The sequence below is a fragment of the Nicotiana sylvestris genome, chromosome 8 (genome assembly GCF_000393655.2).
Source record: "Nicotiana sylvestris chromosome 8, ASM39365v2, whole genome shotgun sequence".
NCBI lineage: Eukaryota > Viridiplantae > Streptophyta > Magnoliopsida > Solanales > Solanaceae > Nicotiana > Nicotiana sylvestris.
Genome location: NC_091064.1, coordinates 204,383,644 through 204,403,705, shown reverse-complemented (window position 1 = coordinate 204,403,705; position 20,062 = coordinate 204,383,644). Strand labels below are relative to the sequence as shown.

Genomic DNA, 20,062 nt, shown 5'->3' with positions numbered 1-20,062 from the left:
ATACATATATATATATATATATATATATATATATATAGATGAAAGAAGTATCGTATTATTAAGTTGATCAATCCATTCATGAAATAAAATTCAAATTGCCAACTTAAACACATTTATAAAGATGAAGCATTTCAGTTAAAAATGAAATAGAAAACTTATTATTTAACAAATTATTTACATGTCATAGAAACCGTGAAAATTGTGTGTGCCAACATTAACATGACCATTATCACAAGAAGAGAGATTACAGGAAGTTTATCATTATGTTGGCCATGGGAAATTAATTAATGAATAATATTTTTAGAAGTATAATTAAAAGTTGATAGAAAATTGCGTGTGTTTGTTTTTGTGTACGGAGGAACGTATTTATAAGTTTTCATAATTTAATACGGGAATATTGTTTTTAATTGCTGGATGATTAGAAGTTATGAAAAGGTTATTTGAGCCCGAATAGCCCGAATAGAATTTATTTGTTCCCCGCATTTATTTTCTGCTTCCTTATGTCTAGTATTTAGACAAATTTAACTTTCTTTTCCCATGGTAATAGGGCCAAAGAAAAAGAACATGGATCTGGTTCTAATATAGAATCAGCACCAAATAGCAATGTATTGTTGTTAACCAGGGAGATGGTGCTGACTTTGAAGATACTGCCTATAAAGATTGTGAAGCAGATATAGTGATGGACAATTCCTCGGAAGACTATGACTCCTCTAAGTCTGATGATGAATTTGTTAAAAACAAGGGGAATTTCTTCCGAGAGAAATCAGTGGAATGTACTCTTACACAAATACAACAAAATACTACTTACTTCAACAATCTATCCCCAAGAGGTGGATCCAAGCCTTATACTAGGAAATTTGTGCTTCCACCCATGGAAGAACAAATTTCTATTTCTCTAGAACAAAACCAATCCCCCGATATTTCTAATGATTAGCACACTTTCATGGAATATTAGAGGGATAGGGTCTCAAGGTGCTGCTAAAGACTTTGTCTTCTTAAGAATGAATACAAAATTCCCTATATGTTCCTTCAAGAACCTATGGTGGGAGCTAAAAAAATTGACAAATTCAAAAGTAAACTGGGTTATCATTCATGCTTCCACAACTGCTCCAACAAGATATGGATCTTCTGGTCTTCTGAGTGCATATTAGATATTGTGGAAGATAAGGAACAACATGTTCTAGTCCCGTTCTATATGTCTATTGTCTATGCTAAATGTGATGAACAAAGAAGATGTACTCTCTGGGATGAACTCAGGAACATTGACAATCGAGTCAATGGGCCATGGGAGTAGTAGGTGATTTCAATGTGATCACCAATGCTGAAGAAAATAAAGGAAGAAGGCCTTACAAATTTGAAGAAATCTTTGACTCCATCTCCTGCCTAACTGACTGCAATCTCCAGGATGCAGGTTTCCTTGCCTCCATGTATACATGGTGTGATAATAGGGACCCTCCTAACACTATATGAAAAAGGCTTGATAGACTGGCATATAACTATGAATGGTTTGATAGCTTTGGAGGGACCCATGTTACTCACTTGTCCAGATCCTACTCAGACCATGCCCCTTTACTTATCACTTGCAAAGCTGACAATGCTGATTTCACAAGATACTTTAAATTTCTTAACATCTGGGCTAAGCATAAAGACTTTTTGAATGTGGTACAACATGCATGGGATATCAATGTGGTAGAAAATCCCCTATATACTCTACATCAGAAAATCAAGAACACTTGCAACTCTTTCAGTTCATGGTCAATAGAGGCATTTGGGGATATCTATGAGGAACCTAAGAAATTGAAAATCCTCATTGGAAGCCTTGAAGAAGCCTCCTTGACCAATAAATGTCCTATTGAAGGAATCTTTCTAAAGCCAGAGCAGATTTTACTCGATATCTTAAGTTTCAGGATAATATTCTGAGGCAGAAGGCCAGAATCAAATGGTTGAAAAAGGGGGATGCCAATACTGCTTTCTTCTATGGTATCATTAGGAACATGAGAAAAAGATTACATATCCAGAAGCTTAAGGACATGGAAGGCAACTGGGTTGAAGGAAGCAATGAAATTGCAGATGCAACTCTTAATTACTTTGATCACTTATTTTCTGCCGACAACACTATTGAGGATAGTAATGTCCTAAGTGTGGTAAAAAATCTGTTACCAATAAAGACAATGATGATCTTACTATTATTCCTAATCTTGCGGAGGTGAAAAAGGTTGTGTTCTTTATTGACCCTGATAGCTCCTTGGTCTAGATGGTTTGACAGGTAGATTTTATCAATCATGTTGGCCTATTATTCATGAAGATCTCTTGGAAGCTGTGGTTTCTTTCTTTCAGGGAGCTGCATTGCCTAAATTCTTCACTCATGCATGTATCATTATGCTTCCAAAAGTGGAGGCCCCTCAAATCTTCTTTGACATCAGGCCAATCATCTTGTGCAATGTTTCTAGCAAAATTATTGCTAAAATTCTCAATGCAAGATTAAACAAAATTTTGCCCAAGATCATCACTCAAAACCAAAGTGATTTTGTTAAAGGAAGAGCCATAACTAAAAATATTCTACTAGCACAGGAGCTTATCAATGATATTGGCAAACCAAGAAAAGAAGCTAATGTGGTGATCAAACTGGATATGGCTAAAGCCTACGACAGAGTCTCTTGGCCTTTCTAATGTTTCACGCTGAGGAAATTGGGATTTGCAGAAGTATGGATTGAACTAATCCACAGATTCATTTCTAACAATTAGTATTCAATCATTATGAATGGTGGCATACATGGCTTCTTCAAATCAGGAAGAGGCCTCAGACAGGGAGACCCTTTATCCCCTTCTTTATTTATACTTTGTGCATAATTACTTTCTTAGATGCTTAATAATATATACACCAATAATAGATACAAAGGCTACTTTATGAATGATCAAGGACCTAAAATCAATCACCTGTCTTTTGCAGATGACACTATCATATTTTGTAGCAGCATGAAATTTTCACTTCAGGTGACTTTAAAGACTTTATCCCAGTATGAAAAGGTTTCAGGGCAATTTATCAACAAAAGCAAAAGTTGTTTCACTATGTCTCCAGGCACAGCATAAAGTACCATCAATAGGGTCAGAAGAATCCTTGAAATGAGGTATGATCACTTCCTTATGAAATACTTGGGGTGCCTCCTACATTCTGGAAGGAAAAAATTATCCTTCTACTCTGACATGGTGACCAAGGTGGTCAACAGAATTAGAGGATAACACCTAAAATTTCTATCATTTCGAGGAAGAGTCACTCTCATAAGACATGTTCTATTGTCTCTCAATATCCATATTTTAGCTGCAATACACCCCCTAAAGGCACTATTGACATGATTGAGAAATACATCACCAGATTCTCCTAGTCTGGGACTGGTGAGGGGGAAAACATCACTGGGTGTCTTGGTATAATATTTGCTTTCCCTTTGAGGAAAGAGGTGCTAATTTCAGGATACCTGAGGACATCTGCTTGGCATTTCATGCTAAACAATGGTGGAAGTTTAGAACCAGTAATACTATGTGGTCCAACTTCATGAAGATTAAATATGCTGATAACATTCATCCCCTTACGGTGAATTGGGCTAAAGGAAACTCATATAACTGGAAAGCTATGTGTGACATAACGGAGAGAATGGACTCTAACATTTTATGGTATGTTGGCAGAGGAAATATCAGTTTCTGGTTTGATACTTGGTCCAACATTGGTCCTTTGTACAAAAAGATTGATGGAGGTCTAACCCATCAAAATTTAATGCTTAATGAAGTTCTCATTGATGGTCAATGGGACTGGTCCTGCCTTCAGGTTCAACTCCCTGAACCTATAAAAAGGCAAGTTATTCATCTGCAAATTATACTTATCCTAGAAAATGTGGATATCCCCAACTGCATATGCCCAAACACTGGTAGTTTTTCCATAACCACTGCTTGGAACCTTTTGAGGCAAAAGAGGAGTACTAACCAATATGATTCCAAGATTTGGCATAATGACATCCCTTTCAAAATGTCATTCTTAACCTAGAGGGCAGTCCATAACAGATTGCCTACTGATGACATGATCAGTAGGTTTGGTATCAATGTTCCTGTTATTTGTTCATATTGTTTAGACACAGAAATAACCAATAGTGATGAGACTGTTGAGCACCTTTTCTGCGAAGGCAACTATGCTAAAAAATCTGGAAGTACTTTATTAGTTCTCTTGGAGTTACTTTCAGGAATGTAAATATGAAGACCTTTATTACCAATTATTGGAATCTTAGAACTAGGAACTCTGTCATTTCCTATGTTCTTAAAATTCTTCCTCTTTTTATTTTATGGGAGCTATGGAGATTAAGATACAGTGCCAAATATGGTATGGAAAGACCCTCTACAGCTAGATCCATTTCACTCATTTCTTTCAACATTGTCAACAATCTTAAAAGTAACTTTGAGAATGTCAAAATTGGGGATGAATGGTCGGACATTTGCAATCTGAGTAACATCCCTCTCAATGAGGTCTCTATCATTGCTGTCAATGGATTACACCTCCCATCCTTTTTGGTAAACTCAATACTGGTGGATCTTGTGTGGATGGAGATTGAGGTGTTGGAGTTGTAATTAGAGATTGCATGGGTAATTTCATGATGGCATTCTCCAAACCTTTGGGGCAAGCTACAAGCAACTGGGGCAGAAGCTTGTGCACTATTATTTAGCATCAATTGGTGCATTCAAAAAGGCCACAACCTTATCATTGATGAAACTTATTCACTACTCCTACAAAATTGCGTCACTGGTACCTGGCCTTCTCCATGGAGGATTACAAATAATGTGAGACAGCTAAAAAATTTGGTGCATAATAATAGGATAATCATCAGACATTGCTTCAGGGAAGCAAACAGAATGGCGGATAGAATGGCTTCCTTGAGCCACAAGACTGGTGTTGTTTATATTAACACTAATTTTGATATCTTACCTCGTCAATTTAAAGGTCTACTTAACACCGACAGATGGAATCTTCCTACTTTTTGAGTCAAGAAGAGAAAACCAAGCAAACTTATATATGAGCCGCCTTGATATACCAGCTTTATTACCACATTTTGTTGTTTTGTTTTAGAGGAAGTGTTAGTTGTTTTACTACTGGTTGCTTGCCTCTATCTACTGTTGTAAAGAAGACATGAATATATCCTCCTTCTTCAACTGTAACTTCTTCAAAAGTGACAATAAAATCGTGACTCGTTAAAAGGAACCTAAAAAAAACTTTCTTCCTACGTAGAAAAACTATCTTTCGTCCATGCTCTAGAATATCCAAATTCAATATGATCTCTTGATTTTTTTATCTTTTTGTTATTAATACTGATTTATGGTAATGATTATTTTGAGAAATAAAAGGAAGGATTTTGTACAAACTATTCTATAGCTTGAGCTTTTAAATCGTCGTTAAATATAGTAACATGTTAAAACTTACACGTGGGTCTTGTGATACTTGTGAAATAAAAAAATAAATTAAAAAGGATATTGAGACATCGAACACGAACAGGATGCATAGTTAGAAACTACAAAAAGGTTATAATTTCTTAATTTGAGTCTAAACATTTCCTCTCTCTGCCCATTTCAGTCCTTTGATTAACTCACTGTGCTTATTTAATGACACTTTTTGCGATTTTAAAAAAAATTAGTGATTTTTTTATTAATAAACACTGTTTGTAGTTTCCTAGTGCAAATAATATTTACAGTATTAGAAAGTTGAAATTTGCATTACGAAAAATTAATCATTTTAATAATTTTACTGTTTAATCCAAAAAAATTAATTTTAGTTCTTATTTCCTTGTAATCAAAATAAGTCTAGTACTAAGTATAGTATTTTAACTTGAAAATACTTTTTTTTAAAAATAAACATATAACCCTATTGATAAAAAAGTGGGGCCCCTAATTTTTTGGGGCTAAAGCATGTGCTTTATTGGCTATAGCCGGCGTTGCTAAAATGGGGACCAAGTTTATATTTTTGAGCAAAATTGCTGTATTTTTCTGGTTGTGGGGTTGGTTTTTCTGTGGAAGATAAGCTATTGAAGAAGTTACTACCCTTCAGATCTAGAAGTAAAAGGTTAGAAAATGAAATTATATTCTTTTAATGTTAATTCTTTTTTTTTCTTCATTTTTTTCTGGTTATAGTGGTTTGGAGCTGATTTTTTTTTTCTTTTTTTTTTTTCAGATGAAATGGAGACCAAGTTCATATTTTTGAGCAAATGGCTGTACTTTTTGTTCTTGGGTTTGGTTTATATGTGAAAGAAAAGCCATTGAAAAAGTCACAACCCTTCAAATCTTGGTATTAGATCTTTCAAGTATCAAAAAGGCAAGAAACCAAATTATCTTCTTCTTTTACTGTTAATTTTTGTAGTGGGTTTAGCTGATTTTTTTTTTCTATTTTCAGATGATTGTAATACCTCAAAGTAATAACCTAGCAGGAGCAAAAGGGGTACTTGGTGTTTCAAGTTATGTACCTTCAATTTCTTCTTCACCAGAAGCAGCAATTTGTAATAAAGGTTTAAACTTTACAAGAAACGAATCTGTCTCAGTGTTGGATGCAAGAAGTCCTAGTCCTTCAGCTTCATCTTCCTCGTGTTCTTATGGTGGACAATATGCTGGAAATAATGGAGTTCCCGGCGCCGGAGCTGGAAAAATTGACGGCCGGAAAGAGGAGTTGGTTACTGAGCTGCAGCCATTTTCATTTGAGTTGGAGCCAGAAAAATTTAATCTTGGATTTGGGGATTTGGATAATTTGTTGCCGGAACTTGCCGGCTCCGACCAGACCATTTTCCGGTGGATCTCCGGCGATATGGAGGACCCATCAGTTAGCTTGAAACAATTACTCCAAGGAGGAAATGCAAATGCTGATTTGGGTTGTGGAGTTTCAGTTGCAGGTTCTTTTGCTTGTACTGATAATATTTCCTTTTCTAGTTCAGATATTTCTTTAGATGCCAACATTGAGAAAATTGGTTCTGTTGTCATTGACTCAAATAATAGACCAAATAATAACTTTGAAAATCCGAATGTCAATCTTTTGGCCAAGAGTTTACCTCCTACTTTGAGCTTTCACGAACAACAATCAGAAGAGAAGCCTCAAATTTCTTGTCCACAAATAATGACAAACCAACACCAGTTCCAGAATTCCGCTTATGTTAACTTGTTTGGCTCATCATCATACAACATGAATCAAGAACAGCCGCCACCCAAGCGCCACAATTCGGGTATCCTGGGTTCAAGCTTAGGCTTTCTATTGCCTAAAGTTCCGTTCTTTAATCCCAGTGGTGACTTATTGCTGAGGAAACAACCATTGGGACATATGCAGCAACAAGTCAATTTGCTGCCTCCTCACCAGTTTCAGCCAACATCATTATTTGTACCTAAGCTTGAGGCAGCTGGTGGTGATGGTAATGGTAATTTGATGGTGCCTCGTCATCAACAGCAGGAACAACAGTTCATTTATGACCAGATTTTTCAGGCCTCTGAATTATTACTGGCCGGACATTTCTCAAACGCGCAAATGATATTGGCGCGGCTCAATCAACAGCTCTCTCCCATTGGCAAACCCTTCAAGAGGGCTGCTTTTTACTTCAAAGAGGCTTTGCAGTTACCTTTCCTTTTGCCTTGTACATCCACATCTTTTCCACCAAGAATTCCCACCCCATTTGATTGTGTGCTTAAGATGGATGCTTATAAGGCTTTTTCTGAAGTATCTCCACTTATTCAGTTCATGAATTTCACCTCCAATCAAGCTATTCTTGAAGCTCTTGGGGATGCCAAGCAAATTCACATAATAGATTTTGACATTGGCTGTGGTGCTCAATGGTCCTCATTTATGCAAGAACTCCCGAGCAGCAATAGAAAGGCAACTTCTCTAAAGATTACTGCCTTTGTATCTCCTTCAACCCACCACTCCGTTGAGATTGGCATCATGCACGAAAGTTTAACGCTGTTTGCTAATGATGTGGGAATCAGATTTGAGCTGGAAGTTATTAACTTGGATTCCTTTGACCCTAAGACTTATCCCTTATCCTCCTTGAGGTCATCTGAGTGTGAGGCTATTGCTATTAATTTCCCCATCTGGTCTATTTCAAGTTGTCTATTTGCATTTCCTTCACTTCTTCACTGTATGAAGCAGCTTTCACCAAAAGTTGTTGTATCATTGGAACGTGGATGTGAACGTACTGAACTCCCCTTAAAGCATCACCTCCTCCACGCCCTCCAATATTATGAGATACTTTTAGCCAGTATCGATGCTGCTAATTTAACACCAGACGTTGGGAAAAAAATTGAGAGGTCTCTCCTCCAGTCTAGCATTGAGAACATGGTCTTAGGGCGCCTCCGATCCCCTAACCGAATTCCCCCATGGAGAAACCTATTTGCTTCTGCAGGATTTTCACCTGTTGCGTTTAGTAATCTAACTGAAATCCAGGCAGAATGCCTTGTTAAGAGAACTCAGGTAGGAGGATTTCATGTCGAGAAGCGCCAGACGTCACTTGTGCTATGCTGGAAGCAGCAGGAACTCTTGTCAGCTTTGTCTTGGAGGTGCTGAGGAGCTTTATCTTATGATGACTCTTTCTTTTAACAACAACATTTACTAGAGGTTTTGACTCTTCAATTTGATGTCTGTTAAAAAATCTGCTTACATTTGCTATGTCATTTTCTCCTTATGTGTAGTCTTTGACTGTAGGCAGGCCTTCCGCGTTAAACAAATCTTAACTATTATCCCTGTTTAAATATCAGTGTGTTGTATCTTCCTAAGTTTCACTATGTATTAATTTCTCTCTTTTCCATGTTCTGATACAATTGCTAAGTAATATTAACAATTTCTGGATGGTAATGACTAATGATCTGCTTTTCTTTCTGAATGTGTTGAGCTTCCTGGTTACAAGCATGTTAGTTCCCAAGTGAATAGTTCTTCTCTTAAAATGAGTGCGTAATATATTCTACTTTTGATACATGTATTGGTATATTGGATAAGAACCAAAATTGGAGGCATGTCCTGAACATAGGACAAAGGACATGTATACTCTTATTGGAATACATTCCTATTCCTACTATTAATAAGGGAGAGTTTCCAGAGCGAGGGTCTGGTCTTCCGGAAAAAGGCTCTCTGCCTTCTTAAATGCAAGGGTAAGGTCTGTGTACACTCTACCCTCCCCAGACCCGACTTGTGGGATTACAATGGGTTGTTGTTGTAATAAGGGAAAGTTTCACGAGTTTCAGGTCGTCTTTCCTGCCGACCAAAGGGTTTAATTGGAATTTTGTAAGTTTGGTTCACTGTTTTAATACAGCAGTAAGTGGATATGTATCTTCAAACTTAGTTCTGCTAAAATTTCCTGTTGGTTGCTGTCTTCTTTAAGCTTTCTCTGCTCTATGTACTACTCTGCTGGCAAGTTAGATGCAACACCCAGGACTTTAGGTAGAGTCTACATCGGCAAAACACAAGAAGGATGATGGGTATATAAGTTAACAAGCCTTAGACGCTAACGTGTTTTAAACCCGTGAGGGCTTAGGCCCTGGGCAGACAATATCACTAGCGGGATGGGCTGTTACATTAGACTTGGTTCTTTTAATTGCCCTTGGATGCTTTCTGTTTCATTTTGCTGAATTTCATGCTTAACTGACATATAAGAAACTATTTAGGAAAACATATTAGATGCCAAGTGTTAGTGCATAATGTTAGAGATTAGACAGTTTGAAGAGTTGAGTTCTTTGGATATTGTCTCACACTGGACAAATAACTACATTTAGATGTGTTTTATATCTTAATCGGATTATTATTATTAGTGTATTGTCTTCTCTTTCTTAAGCTGTTGTATTTCAGTAAGTTTAGAATAAATATTGCACAAGGTTCTGTGAATTCGTTTAGAAGAGTATAATCTATGTGATCAGAGGCGGATCCAGGATTTAAACCCTGGGGGTTCATCTTTTATAGTTTTTAGCATTGAACCTGTTATATTTTTAAAGTTATGAGTTCATATCTACTATTTTTGCAATTTTAATGAATTTTTACATATAGATTAGTTATGGGTTTGATTGAACCTGTCGACGTACCGAGAACACTACATCTTCCTCTGTATGTGATGGAACAAAAAATTTACACTCAAGAAAAATATTGCTTTTGTTGGCGAGTGAATTGAGAAAATTTTCTCATCTATATTGAGAAGTTCTTTGAAAACCAAATGCAAATTTTCCATTTTGGGGATTATTATTTTTTGTTAAACCTTGAACGTACTTGCTTATTATTATTGCTTTCTTTTTCTTTCCTTAACCTGGGGGTCTATCGGAAACAGTCTGTCTATCCTCAAGGTAAAAGTAAGGTATGCGTACACATTATCCTCCTAAGATTCCGCTCGTGAGATTATATCGAGTTTGTAGTTGTTGCTGTAAACCTTGAACGTACTTGTCAAGTTTTGCATCGAAGTCTTTCCAAATGAAAACGACATATTGTTCGTATTAGCTTCTTCAACTAGGTTTTAATTATATGATTAATTAATATTTGTCATGTTCACATTATACCAACTGCTAAAGGATTAAAATTAATCAAAAGTCCTCAAAACATGGTCCTACACTCGTTAATAAATTTCATGTCCACCTGCCTTGTAGTCTACGTTGGATTTAATAAAAGTTCACTTTGAAATGCCCAAAATTTAGATTAGATTATTGAGTTCAATCAAACATGACCCATGTGGTTTGCTTAAGTGGATGGACTAAATTATTCAAGATGATGACAACAAATACAATGAATGAAGTATATAATAATAATAATAATTTGGCATGCATTATGTAATCCAAATTACCTACATCCCTTCTAAAATAATGATGGGAACTTCGTATTTTCAAAAGAATGATTGAATTAATGACGTATAACACTTCCCAAAATACAACAATAATATAATACAAAGTCGTTAAATAAATGTAATGCTAAGCTGTCGATCCTTATTTATTTTCACCCACTCCAAATTCAGACTCTCCTACAGGACCAGGCCATAGTTTAAGAGGGAATGCTCTAATTAAATGATCGTAGAAAATATTCAATGATGTGTATCGTGTACGGACTAATTTGCCCCCACCTCGATTATTTTTATATTACTCCCTTTGGCCCATAATAAGTGACATTTTGACCTTTTTATTTTGGTCCAAAATAAATATTCTTTTACATAATAAAAAGAAATTAATTTTATTTTCTAAAATTTGCCCTTGTTTACATATCTCAATGTGTTAAGATAACAATATACAAATTTTAATTAAGAGTAATTTAGTCAATGTATCTTTTTTTTTTCTAGGAGTTAGTATTATTTTTAAGGAAAAATGACACTGTATAGCCGTTCTCAAAATAATATATTTTTTGTATATATATACGTTTTGTATGTTATTTACAAAAATTATACAAATTTTATATATTTTTTTGACTACCAAATGTAAATAATTTTTGACGAGCGAGATAAAAAATAAAAAAAGCCATTTTCTTAAGGGGTGCGCCAAATACCAAAAGGTCATTTACTATGGAATAGGAGTACCTTTTACTAGTATATATATCAAATAACTTTGCCCATTAAAGCTTAAGCAAATGAAAAAACGGTATTTTGTGTTTTTCTATCTCTATAAAAATTTGAAATCCAAGTCTCCATAATTTCTATCCAACTTTATTTACGACTAGATCACACCCTTTATGGTAGATTCTTAACAAAGTATTGTTTCCAATTACTGTAAGTCCTTTGTATAAAGAATAGAATAGAGCAATCAACTGTTTTCCAGTCTCAGTTACAAAGGTTAGTATCACATAAATAAAGTGAAATAACAATTGTCATAGAAATGAATATTAAGCAACATTTACTTGTGAGTTTATCAGATCAAACGGGTAAATCAAGATACTCCGGAGCACCATCTCATTTTATGTCAAGGTGTTTGATTGCGCACAAAAAAAATTATTTTTTATTAAAAAAATTAAAAATTTATGATCTTAAACATGACATCGATCAGCTCGAGTTGTCTTAGATAGATCCCAAGTGGAGCTTGAGATGCTTTATTCGGTCTTCAGCCGGCCTATGAGGCTGCTGAAAGAGAAGAAAAGGAAAGGTGAAAATTTTGTGGTTATAAAATCATGTATTAAAGATAAAATAGAAAGTTTAAACTTAGGAGAGAGAAAAAAACTCGAGGTTACCCTTAAACTTAAATTGTTTCTAAACATAAAATGATGACATTCCTTTATTCGGGAACATACTAAAAGCGAAAGTATGTCATATAAAATGGGACAAGGGGAGTAATAAAAGAGCATAAACCACAATAAAACATGAACACACATGTCTAGAGAGGACTGAAACAAAAAAGTCAAGACCATAACATGGCCCAATTGTTCTTTGGGTGGGAAGGATGTTAGATTATGTCAGGACAAGAGCTAATCAGTAGTCAAAAGCTGTTTAATCAAAATATGAAATGGCTCTCCTTAGAGAATTTACTACAGCTTCATAACTGGCAAAAATTGCATATACATTAATACAGTGAAAGTAATAAACCAATATCAGCTATACTTTGACAACCACCAAACTAGTAAGAATTCTTCCCCAGTCCAAAATGCATTGACAGAAGAAGAATTATTTCATTCCTCCATTAGCAGCACACAAATACTATGTGTGTTGACAGCTATGTTGCGCGGACTCTCCAAAAATGTTGTCGCACTCGTATCGGATCCTCCAAAAATGCACTACTTTTGGAGGATCCAACGAGCACCCGGTAACATTTTTTGCAAAGTCCGAGCAACATAGGTTGACAGTGACTTACACCAAAAGCAACATAAGCAACATAGCGACAACAGCTAGTGAGATTTCTGTGGCTACTTTGTTTATTATTGCAACGCGTAGACATGCCTATTTTCCTGAGCAATGCAGTAAGCATAGGAGTATTTCGCCAACTTACTATGCCTCAAAGCCAACTCGGCTGAATAATTTATAATCCTCTATATCCATGATAATAAAACTACAAGATTTCTAAATTTCATAAATCATATGAACATACTACAAGTTACAGATAATAGAAGGACTACTGGAGTTCAGTCAAACTAGATTCCTTACTCTACCTGGAAGCAAAATAAAGACGATCTTTTGGAAGCGAAAAAAACTGAAGTTTAGAATATTGTTTCAAAGTGTAAATTCTTATAAGAGTATAGACCTGTAGAAAAGATCTGTCCGGTGCATAGCTCTAATCTGGTTCTTATCCGACCTCAATATACCTATCAAAATTCAAACATCGTATCCCACACTTTAAGAGCAGAAAAAAATTATTTACATAGGAAATGACTTTCCTGTAACCAGGAACCTCAGCACACTCGGCCAGAAAAACATGCCATTACTATCCAGTGTACATGCAAAGGACCATGCAAAGGACACCAGGCAAACAAGCGGATGATAACATTAGCATTCACCAATGAAGGATTATCATACTTCTTATCCAATAAATCATGTTAATATCTGTTAGCACTTACCAATTGTTCCCAAATATGGAGAAATGGACGATTTTTTTTATTGTTATTAAACAAGGTAAAAAAGAAAGCAATTAATACACAGGGAAATGCTGAAAGATACAACGCAGATTTTCAAACAGGGAAAGTGGTTAAGATTCTGTTTACACGTAGGAATGCTTGCCTACAGTCAAGACTACATATGGAGAATTAGATGTACCAAAAAGAATTTACAGGCAATAGTGGAGGTGATAGCAATGTAGATTAAATTTTGAACAGACTATCAAATTGAAGAGTCAAAACCTCTAGGAAATGTTGCTGTTAAATGGAAAGAGTCTTCTGGCTTTCATTAGATAAAGCTCCTCAGCACCTCCAAGCCAAAATTGACAAGAGCTCCTGCTGTTTCCAGCATAGCACAAGCGACATCTGGCGCTTCTCAACGTGAAATCCTCCTACCTGAGTTCTCTTAACAACACATTCAGCCTGAATTTCAGCCATATTACTAAATTCAATAGGTGAAAATCCTGCAGAAGCAAATAGGTTTCTCCACGGGGGCATTCGATCAGGGGATCGGAGGCGCCCCAAGACCGTGTTCTCAATGCTAGGCTGGAGAAGAGACCTCTCAATTTTTTTCCCAATTTCTGGAGTTAAATTAGCAGCATCAATACTGGCTAAGAGTATCTCATAATATTGGAGGGCGTGGAGGAGGTGATGCTTTAAGGGGAGTTCAGTACGTTCACATCCACGTTCCAATGATACAACAACTTTTGGTGAAAGCTGCTTCATACAGTGAAGAAGTGAAGGAAATGCAAATAGACAACTTGAAATAGACCAGATGGGGAAATTAATAGCAATAGCCTCACACTCAGATGACCTCAAGGAGGATAAGGGATAAGTCTTAGGGTCAAAGGAATCCAAGTTAATAACTTCCAGCTCAAATCTGATTCCCACATCATTAGCAAACAGCGTTAAACTCTCGTGCATGATGCCAATCTCAACGGAGTGGTGGGTTGAAGGAGATACAAAGGCAGTAATCTTTAGAGAAGTTGCCTTTCTATTGCTGCTCCGGAGTTCTTGCATAAATGAGGACCATTGAGCACCACAGCCAATGTCAAAATCTATTATGTGAATTTCCTTGGCATCCCCAAGAGCTTCAAGAATAGGTTGATTGGAGGTGAAATTCATGAACTGAATAAGTGGAGATATTTCAGAAAAGGCCTTATAAGCATCCATCTTAAGCACACAATCAAATGGCGTGGGAATTCTTGGTGGAAAAGATGTGGATGTACAAGGCAAAAGGAAAGGCAATAGCAGAGCCTCTTTGAAGTAAAAAGCAGACCTCTTGAAGGGTTTGCCAAGGGGAGAGAGCTGTTGATTGAGCCGCGCCAATATCATTTGCGCGTTTGAGAATTGTCCGGCCAGTAATAATTCAGAGGCCTGAAAAATCTGGTCATAAATAAACTGTTGTTCCTGCTGTTGATGACAAGGCACCATCAAATTACCATTAGCACCACCAACAGCTGCCTCAAGCTTAGGTACAATTAATGGTTTTTGCTGAAACTGGTGAAAAGGCAGAAAATTGACTTGCTGCCGCGTTTGTCCCAATGGTTGTTTCCTCAGCAATAACTCACCACTGGAGTCAAAAAATGGAACCTCAGGCAATAGTGCGCTTAAGCTTGAACCAAGCGTACCGGAATTGTGGCGCTTGGGCGGGGGCTGTTCTTGAGTTACATCATAAGATAATGAGCCTAACATATTAACATAAGCAGAATTCTGTTCTGATTGTTGTTCTTGAAAGCTCAAAGCAGGAGGTAAATTTCTTGCCAAAAGATTGACATTGAGGTGTTCAAAGTTAACATTTTGCTTGTTGTCTGAGTTTATGACAGATCCAATTTTCTCAATGTTAGCATTTAGAAGGAGATTTGAATTAGAAAAAGAGACATTATCTGTATGAGCTAAAGAACCTGCAGCTGAGACCTCAAAACCAGAGCTTTGAACAGAAACTCCACAACTCAAATCAGCATTTTCATTTCCTCCTTGTAGTAATTGTTTTAAGCTGATTGATGGGTCCTCCATATCGCCGGAGATACACCGGAAAAGGGTCTGGTCGGAGCCGGCAAGTTCAGGCAACAAATTATCCAAATCCCCAAATCCAAGATCAGATTTTTCTCCCATATTTCCACCATAAGAGCATGAGGAAGATGAAGCTGAAGCTGAAGGACTGTGACTTGTCGTAACCAACATAGAAACAAGTTCAATTTCTTGTAAAGTTTGAATATTTATTGCAAATTGGTGCTTCTGGTGAAGAATAAATTAGGCACAAAACCAGAAACACCAACAACCCCTTTAGGTGTTAGGATTTAGGAATACATTGAGGTGTTACAATCATCTGAACATAAATAAAAATAAAAAGAAAAAGAAAATCAGCTAACCCACTACAAAAATTAACACAAAATAATCATAACAAACAAACAAGTTAACAGTAAATAATTAGGTTTCTTGCCTTTAACTACTTGATGGATCTTTTTTTTTTTTACCAAGATTTGAAGGCAGTGACGCCATTGGCTCCAAAATATGAACTTGGTCTCCATTTCATCTGAAGTAGTAAAGGAAAAAAACTAAAAAAGAATCAGTAATCCCACAATAAGAACAACAAAAGGAAAGGGGGGAAAATAACAGTGGAACAAGATATTTTCATTTTCTTGCCTTTAACTTCGAGATGGATCTTAGTTTTTCTAACAAGATTTGAAGGTAGTGAGTTCTTGAATGAGCTGAAGATTGAGCTAAAGAAGGACAAATATAGGTTTTTGATTGTTTCAGATGAAGAAAGGAAAGTGTTCCATCAGAAAAAGAAAAGAAGAACTCCTTCGATATTGCGTATGTTTGTAAAAGGAAAGGGGCTGGATTGTATTGGGCTTTCGGATCAGAGTTCAATCTGTAAGCCCACAAGAATAAACAAAGGAAGCCCATTATTTCTTCCATATTGGACCAATATTTTAGAAGCTCAAAGATTATTATTTTGGAATTTTTACCTCCTATTGCAAAGGTTAACACCTTATTTATTTTAAATAAATATCATTTAAAAAAATTATATTCTATAGATACTTTTTAACGTTTATAGCAAAATATTTAATTTTGGTTACCTCCTAGCACTAATCAATTACACTATTTTCTTTCTCTCTCTACTTTGATACACCTCATTCTCTTCTCTCATCCCATTAAAATTTCCGATCTCTTCCTCCTTCCACCGAATTTGTGCAAAGCCCATCTCCTAGATTCTTCAACACAATGACCCAATTTAAAATTTTCAAGAAATTCAAATGCTTAAAGCTTTTTGAGCCATCACCAGGTGTACTTGGCTGTTTTTTCTTCACTGTTTGCTTATTCTTGTGTCTGTTTTTGCTGGATTACAGAAAAGTAAGCAAAGGGCCTCATTTGTATCAGCAAACATCCTTGTTTGCTACGTGGATTGGGCTCAATGGATCGTCTGTTCCATATAACAAGACTGAAAAGTTGGATTTTTTGGAAAATGGAGCAGAAAGTTGTGATCTTTTTTATGGGAATTGGGTTTGGGATAAAATTTATCCACTGTATAAATCAAAGGATTATAAGTTCTTGGATGAAGGCTTTCGTTGTTCTGAGAATGATAGACCTGATTATTTTTATACTAAATGGCATTGGCAACCTAAAGATTGCAAAGACAGCAGCCGCCGACATATAATCCAGTTGGTTTGTTCTTGAACAAAGACGATGGAGTTTGGAGTTGAGCAACTTGATTTTCTGTTAATATATTTCAATGTATTTCATGTATTTCATGTATTTCATTGTCTTTTTTTCATTGTAATTCAATGTGTCTCGTTGTATTTCATGTATTTCATTGTGTTCACTGTCTTTTTTTCTCATTGTATTTCAATGTATACTGCTGTATTTTATGTATTTCATTGTATTCATTGTCTCGCTATATGCCATGAATGTATTCATAAGTTTTTTTTTAATTAATATAATTTATGTATTCAGATGTATTATATAGTTTCTCTTAAGATTTCTTTGTTTTTGGGGTATTTTCGGTTGAGAATCTTTTTTATAATTGAAAATACAAAATTTGTGTATTATAATTGAGTTTGTTGAGTTATATTAGGAGTCTATTATGTTAGTTGATTCACTTTCCGTTTTAAAAATAGTGTAATCCCTATATCACGTCGTGAATACAGTCGAATACAATAATCTGTCCAGCTATAATTTCATGTCTCACTCCATGAATACAGTCGAATATACTCGAATACAACAACTGATTAGCTGGACTTCCCTGATTCACGCCTATTTTTGCTACTGTATTCATGAATACAATAGCTTAAATACATCAAATACATCTTATAACCACATAAAAGGTATCTATAATCCGTAATATAGCAAATGGTATTTATAGATGGCTAATTACTACTAAAAGATAGTGCTTTATGAAAATTTCCCTATTATTTTTTGGTTTCCCACCCAATGTCCGGTACCCGCATTGGAGCCCGACTATATTCGGATTCGCACCAGGTAAGGCCCCATTCGGGGGTAGTGCTCCCTACCAAGAATTTTTTCATATCCAAGGCTTGAACCTGGTTAAGGGAGGAGCAGTTCCATCCACTGCATCACATCCTTTGGGGTAACTCGAAGATTTTAGTTCCTTGTAAAAGTACATGCATTTGTAGATAATGCAGTAATTTTTTACTTTCCTTTATTTGCAAATGCTAGTTAGTTATAGTATTATATCATATTATTAATTTAAATATAATATCTGTTTTCAATATTCGTAAATTTTATTGTATTATATAGTTAAATTTGTCATTACGTAACGATAACAACTGTAACTTTATGTAACGAACAATTTGGTGTGATCGCGTTGTTACCTTATTCTCTTTCTCTTATTTTGCCCTTCCTTATTATTACAAAAGCATATTTTATCCTTAACCCTACCTATTTATATAATAAGTTTACCTCGTACCTTACTTTCTTTTTATGTAATATTACAAGTTTATTTTTTATATTGCTGGTGCATGACATCATGAAATGATGGTAAACAATATGATATATCCAATATATTATATTCATCAAAACAATACAGTGTAATATAACACAATACGATATATTATGAAACAATATACAACAACCATCCAAACAAGTAAATGTTCACTATCAATAACATTTGTCTAGGTAAAAATTGGATCACAACTTTTCCATTTGAAAATATATTCCGCGTTACTCCCTTGTTAACAATGTAATCAAATTGAACATATGATATAAAATGTAAAGGCCTTGAGGCAAAGTCCATGTAAGGATGAATGTGATTCAGTGAATATGAATTTGGGTGCAAAAGTGGTCCATCCTTAACCCATCAAATGGATGGTAATCTTTTTTCGTTTTGGCAAAACATTCTTCAAACTGTATTATTTTAAAAAAAGAAAAGTTCATCTTCTGTCCATCCTCTCTTCAACTGATAAAACAAGTTATGGGCAATGCGTAATCGCACCAAGCACTTTAGTCCAGTCTCTTTTTCTCTCAATTCATGTATATAAGTGGTGTTACAACTTGCAAAAATTGCCGAAGTCTATTTAATTCCATATTGCTCTGTTTTAATGTAATAACCTGATAGGTCATCTTATGTTTTAAAATCTAATTCTGCGCTTTGAAGCCTTAAATACCTCATTTTAGCCCTCCTGGATTTGCGTGCATAGACCGGGTATGTTTTCAGAAAGTTTTTATGTTAAAAACTGAGAAAATATAAAATTTCTCGGTCAACGTTTTGAGCAAACAGACCCGGATTCGTACTTTGACGGTCTCGGTGAATCCGTATCGTGATTTGGGACTTGAGCATATACCCGGAATCGAATTCGAAAGTCCCTAATCCGAGTTATCGCACTTTGTTGAAATTTGAAAGTTAAAAGCTTAATGACTTTGAAATATTTGACTTTTTGGATATCGGCTCCGTATTTTGGTTTTGGAACCCGGTATAGGTCCAACATTATATTTATGACTTGTCTGTCAAATTTGGTGAGAAACGGAGTTGGTTTAACGTGATTCAGACGTCCGGTTGTTAATATAGCAATTTTAAAGTTTCTTGAAAATTTCATTTAATTTTGGTGTCTGATTCGTAGTTCTAGGTATTATTTTGGCGATTTGATCGTGCGAGCAATTTTGTATGATGTTTTTAGACTTGTGTGCACATTTGTCTAGAGCCCCAAGGGCTCGGGGTGAGTTTCAGATAAGCTATGGAGTGAAATTTGGACTTAGAACATCGCTGGTGTGCTTCAGTTTTTGGTGTAGGCCTCATACCTCGCAATTGCGAGGTCAGGCTTCGGATTTGCGACCTCTGATGGGTTCGCATTTGCGAGCAACTCATTGCATTTGCGAAGAGTAGTCGGGGTACCTCAAGTTCACATTTGCGAACAAAGCTTTGCATTTGCGAAGTGGGTCAGGGGATACAGTGATCGCAATTGCGATCCAAAGGGTCGCATTTGCGGGAGATCATTGTTCACATTTACGAATAGTTCATCGCATTTGCGATGAAAGCAGAAATGCAGAGAACTTCACATTTGTGATTGA

At 35.8% G+C, this 20,062-nt stretch overlaps 4 protein-coding genes across 5 annotated transcripts; 3 read left to right on the top strand and 1 right to left on the bottom strand.

Moving 5' to 3' along the window:
• Positions 1-1,284: 1,284 nt before the first annotated feature.
• Positions 1,285-2,670, top strand: LOC104248855 (uncharacterized). Its single transcript, XM_070155178.1, has 4 exons — positions 1,285-1,427; positions 1,515-1,754; positions 1,859-2,144; positions 2,338-2,670. Exons 1-4 carry the CDS (start codon positions 1,285-1,287, stop codon positions 2,668-2,670), a joined length of 1,002 nt encoding a protein of 333 aa, XP_070011279.1.
• A 3,311-nt stretch (positions 2,671-5,981) lies between these two features.
• Positions 5,982-8,882, top strand: LOC104248853 (scarecrow-like protein 22). Its single transcript, XM_009805185.2, has 3 exons — positions 5,982-6,094; positions 6,203-6,343; positions 6,422-8,882. The coding sequence occupies exon 3, from the start codon at positions 6,422-6,424 to the stop codon at positions 8,564-8,566; it is 2,145 nt and encodes a 714-aa protein (XP_009803487.1). The 5' UTR covers positions 5,982-6,094; positions 6,203-6,343; the 3' UTR covers positions 8,567-8,882.
• A 4,703-nt stretch (positions 8,883-13,585) lies between these two features.
• Positions 13,586-16,332, bottom strand: LOC104248852 (scarecrow-like protein 6). Of its 2 annotated transcripts, XM_070153329.1 has the most exons (3): positions 16,181-16,332; positions 15,978-16,070; positions 13,586-15,863 (listed from the first exon to the last, which is right to left on the bottom strand). In XM_070153329.1, exon 3 carries the CDS (start codon positions 15,716-15,718, stop codon positions 13,838-13,840), a length of 1,881 nt encoding a protein of 626 aa, XP_070009430.1. In that variant the 5' UTR covers positions 15,719-15,863; positions 15,978-16,070; positions 16,181-16,332; the 3' UTR covers positions 13,586-13,837. The 2 variants fall into 2 exon arrangements, with proteins under 2 accessions (XP_070009430.1, XP_070009429.1); XM_070153328.1 differs by having other exon boundaries at positions 13,586-16,070.
• A 430-nt stretch (positions 16,333-16,762) lies between these two features.
• On the top strand, positions 16,763-17,215 carry LOC138876269 (protein trichome birefringence-like 11). The gene has a single exon (XM_070155177.1). It carries the CDS (start codon positions 16,763-16,765, stop codon positions 17,213-17,215), a length of 453 nt encoding a protein of 150 aa, XP_070011278.1.
• Positions 17,216-20,062: the final 2,847 nt, after the last annotated feature.